The 8007-nt window shown below is 42.0% G+C and overlaps 1 protein-coding gene across 1 annotated transcript; it reads left to right on the top strand.

Annotated features, from left to right (window-relative positions):
- Nucleotides 1-1324: 1324 nt before the first annotated feature.
- On the top strand, nt 1325-6542 carry pcdh8 (protocadherin 8). The gene is made up of 4 exons (XM_062070542.1): nt 1325-3679; nt 3758-3825; nt 3957-4090; nt 6108-6542. The coding sequence occupies exons 1-4, from the start codon at nt 1325-1327 to the stop codon at nt 6437-6439; spliced, it is 2889 nt and encodes a 962-aa protein (XP_061926526.1). The 3' UTR covers nt 6440-6542.
- Nucleotides 6543-8007: the final 1465 nt, after the last annotated feature.

Consider the following 8007-nt stretch of genomic DNA (forward strand, 5'->3'; position numbering starts at 1 on the left):
TCACCTTTGTGCATTCACGCACAGCATACAACGTTTGGTGGACAAAACGGGGCAAAGAAGGTGTGGCATAAAACACGCTTTTCTGTGGCAGCATCAGAGAAAGTTGTACATGCAAACAAACTACGGCGAGTTCAAGGACCGCCAAAATTAGTACGACAAAATGGCGCTCGCCAAATACTCCCATCAGTGAAGCGTATTTAATATAAACAGTGGGGGGACAATTAGGTGTCATGTTTGTCCTACAGAAAACATATTAAAACAAAAAACATGTTTTCCTTCATCTTTTTACATTTTCATACATTTTTGAAAAAGTTCCAGGGAGTCAATAGGGCAGCACTAAAGAGCCGCAGGTTGCTGACACCCTGGTCTACCCCAAAAAAAGGCTGTACAGCAATCACAAAAAGCTGTCAAGCGACGGACTGTACTTTTACATCCCATCATTAATGATTTGATCTGAAAGCTTCTTTGGCAGCCTTTTTGATGGACCACTGCCAGGCCCATCAGTGGACGGGTCAGTGCACGTTTGCATAGCAGCCTCTCTATTAAACAATGGTCCATCAAAGCGTGCTGTTCATACTCAACATGCCAATATGAACAATATCGTCATGGATAATAATGCTCAGTTTTGATGGACACTCCCAGAGAGGGATACCTACTTCTAGTATCAAACAGCGCTCAGTATGATGCGGTCTAGTTCCACTTCAGGCACCATAATAAACAGTTAGTAACATTAATTTAAAGCCTCATAACTTATTTATAAAGGCAGTAATTCTGGATGCAACTCTTGTAGTTGTGCACTTGTACACAATATTGTGTCCAGTGACTACACTACTTTTGGCATTTCTTGACTGCTAAAAACAACAATAACAAAAAAAAAACCAAAGCAGTTCTCCTCATTATTACACATCATTTACTTGAGAGTCAGCAACTCATTGCCTTCTGTACTTAGAATCTTTTAGTCAGCAGAAAGCAATTCAAATGTATTTCTTTAAGCTGTAAATACTGGTGAGTGCTTCCCTTTTCATGCATATTTCAAATAAATGTACTATTTGTGAAGCTGTTATGTATACATTCAGAGTTAAGATGACTCACAAAAGTACCACTGCTAAGCCATTTGCCCTGTAAACAACAGTTTGTCACCCAGACAAAAGTCCCCCCTTTTGGTGTCTTGGAGTGGCAGGCCATTGGTGGATGGCTCAGCTCATTAGCATAGGACCCAGCTTATAGACGGCCTGCAAAGTTGAAGCTGCCAGATGATTCTTTGTGACAGGACACACGCTCAGCCTCGCTCATTAATGACTTAAAAAAAAAAGGACTGGGCAAGATGGCAACACTTAAACCATGCGACTGCTTTTTGATTGCTTTGTTTTTTTGCGCAGTCCAGTGCACCACCACCAGGTATTTCACCTATGAGGAAGATGCGCCGGGGACAGAAATAGGAAACCTGTCCAGAGATTTGAAGATCGACCCAGCTGATGGTCATGACACCTCTTTCCGCTTCATGCAAGCGAACAACTCGTCTGTGGTGCACATGAGGGAGGCCGACGGGCTGCTGAGTGTTGCGGAGCTCATCGACCGGGAGCTCCTTTGTCCAAACGGCGTCCCGCGGTGCTTTCTCACCTTTGATGTGGTGGCTCTCTCCAGGGACAAGTACCAGCTCATCCATGTGGAGATCGAAGTGCGGGACATCAATGATCACGCACCCGTGTTCGCACGGAACGAAACCTACTTGGAGATTGTAGAAAACGAGCCCCTAGACACCCGCTTCCCGCTTCCCCTCGCCGTGGACCAGGATGTGGGTGACAACTACATCCAGAGCTACAACATCTCCCCCAGCAGCCACTTCACCGTAGAGGTGCATCAGAGGGAGGACGGGGTTAAGATCGCAGAGCTGGTTCTGGTGAGAGAGCTGGACCGGGAGATGGAAGACTCCTATGTGGTGGAGGTGACCGCCACCGATGGAGGCGTGCCCGCTAAGTCCGGATCCATGACGGTTCACATCAAGGTGCTTGACTTCAACGACAACGGGCCTACCTTTGAGCACGGCTCCCTGAAGGTGGAGCTCAACGAGGACTCCCCGGTGGGTCACCGGGTGATCAGAGTGCACGCCTTCGATCCGGATGAGGGCATCAACGGCGAGGTGATGTACGCTTTTGACGCCATCTCACTAGAGGCGGCACGCGTCTTTCACATCGACCCCCACACGGGGGACGTGACCCTGAGAGCCCAGGTGGACTTTGAAAGGAAGCGGTCCTACGAGCTCCTCGTCAAAGCGTCAGATTTAAGCGCCAAGCCCGCCTCGTCCAGCTGCAAGATCTCCATAGAGGTGCTCGACGTGAACGACAACGCGCCTGAAATCAGCATTAAGCCCATGACCACCAGCGCGGACGCCGTGGCCTACATCACTGAAGCGGCCGCAGCAGAGAGCTTCGTGGCTCTCATCAGCACCACAGACAAGGACTCTGGCTCCAATGGGTATGTGCGCGTTAACCTGCTCGGCCATGAGCATTTCACCCTGCAGCAAGCCTACGGGGAGACCTTCATGATAGTCACCACGTCCACCTTGGATAGGGAGAGAATCCCTGAGTACAACCTGACTGTCGTCGCAGAAGATTTGGGCAGCCCTCCTTTTAAAACCGTGAGACAGTACACCATCAGGGTGACCGATGAGAACGACAACACCCCTCTGTTCAGTAAGTCCGTGTACGAAGTGTCCGTCATAGAGAACAACATCCCTGGGTCTTACGTCACCACCGTCGTGGCTCGTGATCCAGACGTGGGCAAGAACGGCAAAGTCTCCTACAAGCTTTTAGACTCTGAGGTGCCAGGAGGGTCACCGGTGTCCACCTACGTCTCAGTCGACCCCCAAACCGGCTCTTTGTACACCGTCAGGTCTTTTGACTATGAGAGGATTCAGGAAGTGGAGCTGGTCATCCAAGCTGAAGACAAAGGCGTCCCCTCGCTGTCCAGCACCTCAACAATCAAGATCCGAGTCGTAGACCAGAACGACAACTACCCCTACTTCACCTTCCCAGTCCTCTTTAATGACTCTGCCGACATCCCGCTGCCTTTGAACGCCCCTTCGTTCTATCTGGCCTTGCGTCTCTCTGCTGAAGACATGGACGAGGGTGTGAATAGCAAACTGTCATACCACATGCTTCAAGGCGACGACACGCTTTTTACCGTCAACAAAGACACAGGAGAGATCGCCCTCAAGCAGTGGTTGACGTCCCAAATCGGGGACACCCTGGAGCTGGTCGTGGCCGTGAGTGACCACGGACGCTCACCCCTCTCCAGCAGCGCCACCGTGCGCTTCGTGGTCACCGACACAGAGCCCTCCCAGGACCAGGCGGTGGTGGTGTTGCGTTCAGGGGGTGACAAAGAAGGCCTCGTGACAAGGTTGGACGGGTCTCTGGTTGTCATCATCCTGCTCAGCGGGGGGTGCGCTCTGCTGCTGGTCGCCATTGTTGCTGTTGTCATCACATGCCGAGTGGGGCGAAGCAGCGGAGGGGTCTCCAAAAGGGAGGCACGGCACAGTTTGTTTGAGGGCAGGCCGCCCTTGGGCTCGGCGCATGGCAACATTTACACCGGCCAGGGAGGCTTCTTCCTGGAGAGGACGTCCTCTAGTTTGGAGGACCCCTGCTTGTATGAAGAAAGGAGCAACGACTCTGAATCAAAGGTGGGGTCTGTTTTATTTTAGTCACCTTTCTTACACAATCTCTGCACCTTGAAATTCATCTCCCTTGTTTGTTTTCAGATGTTCCTGCCCTCAAAGCACTTCCAAACATCTGCATGGCACGGCGACAAATATTGCTTGCAAGTGGGGTAAGTGTCACGGCCCGCCGAAATGTGCGTGTTGGCACTGGTGCAATGAGGTTATACCGGGCATCAATAATCAAGCTAATGTGCTACACTGGTGGCTCATGCTGTCTCTATGTGCTGATTGCGATTTGCAGCGGCATCGGCCCCACGGACCAACTGAGCGTGAAGGACAGCGGCAAGGGCGACAGCGACTTCAATGACTCTGACTCTGACATCAGCGGCGAGGGAGGAAAAAGGAGCTTCAGCACCTTTCACCCAAGACAAAAAAGTATGTTTTTATTCCTGCGGTAAACGTACTACACTTTAAAAGTGACACAATTGAAGTTAATAACGTACAAATGTTGTAGCTTTTTGAAGACAAAACACCATATTTGGTCAATTAAGTTAAAGCAGGGGTGTCAAACTCCTTTTAGATCGGGGGCCACATGGGAGAAAATTCTACTCCCGGACTGGTAAAATAACGACACGATAACTTAAAAATAAAGACAACTTCAGATTGTTTTCTTTGTTTAAAAATGGAACACGCACTTTCTGAAAATGTACAAATCATAATGTTGTTGGGTTTTTATACACTTACATATTGCGGTTAATAGTATTCTATCTTTATTTGCCGTTACTTATACTTTCTGAATAAATTATGTGATAATGTTTATCAGTCAACTCAATGGTGATAATTTTCAATCTATCAAGATAAAAAAATATCAAAATCAAATTACAGGATGTTATTTTTGTATTTGCTCATTTTCCTCGAACGATGTACTAACATCATGTGGTTTGTTTATTTTTTACATGTGTTGCATAATCTACAAATAATTGCAATTGTGACATCTAGTGGACACATTTAGAACAGCAGTTTCTTTCATTCAAAAATGTTGGCTAATTTTCATACTTAGCAAACTCATCCCGCGGTCCGGATAAAACCTGTTGGTGGGCCTGATCTGGCCCGCGGGCCGTACGTTTGACACCCCTGAGTTAAAGTGAACTCTTCATAAAACCATATTATTCGTGCCAAACAATCAACATGTATGGAAATTAATGTAAAACAAATGTGCAAATGTATATCTAAGTATTTCTTAAGAAAAAAATACAAGTTGTAATATTATAATGGGATCCAATTATTATAAGTACTATTAATTGTGTTACAAGACTTAACACAAGCAAAATAGTATTGTTACATGTTTTATTTTTTTTGAAAGAAATGCGAGGATAGTAATGAGGAAATATATGTTTTAAATATGTTGTTAATAATAATAATTGTAAAAATTCCAGTTAAAATAAAAACATGTATTACAATAGAATATAATTACAACATATTTAATAGTTTAAATAACATAAATAAACAAGAGATACATATCATACAAGTATCTAATTATAATGTTTTAAGTTTGAATTACAAAAGTAAATAGAGAATAGTATGACCTAGTACTGTAGAATAGTTTATACAATGACAAAAATATATTTCTTATGAAATGTAAGAGAATAATATTAACAAATTACAATTATTTCAAATATTTCTATTGATAAGATAATCTCAATAAGACTCAGTACATATCTAAATAAGAAATATTATATTTAAAATAATACAATACTAAAATTATAACATACAACAAAATAACCTGATAGTTCAAATAAAGTATAAATAAAAGGAGGAATATTATACTACAGTGTTTTATCATGAATTATTTAAATCTTAATTTTAAAAGCAAACATGTAAACCCAAGACTTGAGAGTTTTTGTTTTATTTCAAATGTTTTGTCTTTGTCATTTAGTATTGATTAAAAAAAATTATATCTTGACATATACATTTCTCTAGAGGAATGTAATAATATTAAATCATGCTAATTAAAAAACTGTTTCAAATGGTTAGGGAATGTGAGTGTACTTCATGGTACATATAAATGTCTAAATAAGAAATAATATTTTTAAAATTAATACACTAGTAAAATAATAAAATATAATACAATAAGTTAAACATTAAAAAAATATATATATACAAATAACTACTATACTAGTGTGTACATACAAATGTTTTTAATTTTTTTAAAACATGTTTTTTAAAATATGTTCCTTTCTCTTAAAGTATTAATAAAACACAAATGATAGCAGCATGACTGTAAATACAACCCTGACAGAGTCAATCCAAAGTGATCAGTTATTTTTGTAAAGGCAGAACTTTCCGATTGTATCTCATGAGCTTGTGCATGTGTACCTAACGAAGTATCCAGTGAGTGTACAGTACGGAACATGTACAGTATAAGAGCCAATCTCATCCTTACTTGTTCTAGGTTCATCCAGCACTACTCACAGCTTAGCGGGGGACTGTCAAGGCACCTACTGTGCGATACCGCCCCAGTGCTTCCGGACCCCCGGAGACTTGGCGTACACAATTGGCTTCTCCCCGGCGACACTTTTCAACGATCTGCACGGCTATGCCCACTCTTGGAAGGACTCCTCCTACACTATCAATCCTCAGAAATCACAGAGCGCCGTACATACCTTCTGCGGTAGAACCCTCCCGCCTTACCTCCCCCAGTCTCGCAGTGGGACTCCAGTCCAGAAGCAGAGTCCAAATATTGTCACGGTAGCCACAGGGTCAGAGGTTGCTACCATGTTTTAAAGCGCAACCTCATGTAAAGTGTACATTTTTGTAAAAAAGTGTTGTATATATTTGTATTTACACCCGTCTGCTATATTTTACTTTGACTTATTTCCCCTAATAAATACTGTATGTGATAGATGGAAATCACCCTTTGTAATGTATTTCTCATTCAATTCTAGATAGCATTACTTTCTTCATGTCTTTTTTTTTATAAAAGCTGTAATTTATGTGTGTACTAGTGTTGTCCCGATACCAATATTTTGGTACCAGTACGAAAATTATTTTGATACTTTTCGGTACTTTTCTAAATAAAATTAAATTGCATTATTGGCTTTATTGTAACAAAAAATCTTAGGGTACATTAAAAGATGTTTCTTATTGCAAGTTTGTCCTTAAATAAAATAGTGAAAATACTAGACAACTTGTCTTTTAGTAGTAAGTAAACAAACAAAGGCTTCTAATTTAGTCTGCTGACATATGCAGTAACATATTGCGTCATTTATCATTCTATTATTTTGTCAACATTATTAAGGACAAGTGGTAGAAAATGAATTATTAATCTACTTGTTAATTTCATGTTAATATCTGCTTACTTTCTCTTTTAACATGTTCTAGCTACACTTTTGTTCAAATGTAATAATCACTAGTTTTTCTGTTGTTTGATACTTTACATTAAATTTGGATGATACCACAAATTTAGGTATCGATCCAATACCAAGTCGTTACAGGATCATACATTGGTCATATTCAAAGTCCTCGTGTGTCCAGGGACATATTTCCTGAGTTTATAAACATAATATACATGTTTTTTTAACGAAATAAGATGTTGTGATGCCAAAAAATATTGACGTAATCGTAGTAGTATCGACTAGATACGCTCCCCTACTTGGTATCATTACAGTGGATGTCAGGTGTAGATCCACCAATGGCGTTTGTTTACATTTTGACGCCGGTGAGCTACGGAGTGTCGTGAAGCATGTTTAGCTATTCCTCGTCCTGCAGGGATGATACTTGTAAGAAACTTACTTTATTTGTCGCCATGGAGGCGAGAATTAGTGATTTAGAAGTAGCTAAAACCGGTACTTTTCAGAGGCGGTATAGTACCGAATATGATTAATTACTATCACGGTACTATACTTATATCTGTATACCGTACAACCCTAATGTGTACTTCACAGCAAATTGCACACTATCAACATGATTTTTCTCCTCTCTCACTCAAAAGGTATTTGGTCAAATGTGTCGGTTTTGCTCCTTAGTCGTCAGAAGTGGGTAGACGTGGCATCAGCTTTTTTTTCATATTGTGTTTGCTGGAGTGGAAGTTACAATGTTGGAACATTTCAAAGGAGTATGATATCCCCGTGGCAACCGTTCGCAGCATATGCCAGGTTCGACAATTTAAATCACCTCAGTGGGCATGGCAGGAAGCCTCAACTTGCCCATTCAAATGCCTGACAGTTCAAAAAATGTGTGTGCGTGTGTGTGTGTGTGTGTATGTGTGTGTGTGTGTGTGTGTGTGTGTGTGTGTGTGTGTGGAGGCATGGTCACGGTCAACCATTGACTGATATATCTCAAATCCAACATTT

This window comes from Entelurus aequoreus, linkage group LG14 (genome assembly GCF_033978785.1).
Source record: "Entelurus aequoreus isolate RoL-2023_Sb linkage group LG14, RoL_Eaeq_v1.1, whole genome shotgun sequence".
NCBI lineage: Eukaryota > Metazoa > Chordata > Actinopteri > Syngnathiformes > Syngnathidae > Entelurus > Entelurus aequoreus.

Coding starts and splice junctions, on each gene's coding strand:
- pcdh8 (XM_062070542.1), top strand. CDS start 1,325: ATGGCAACACTTAAACCATGCGACTGCTTTTTGATTGCTTTGTTTTTT. Junction 3,826..3,956: donor AAATATTGCTTGCAAGTGGG/GTAAGTGTCACG, acceptor TGCGATTTGCAG/CGGCATCGGCCCCACGGACC. Junction 4,091..6,107: donor CTTTCACCCAAGACAAAAAA/GTATGTTTTTAT, acceptor TACTTGTTCTAG/GTTCATCCAGCACTACTCAC.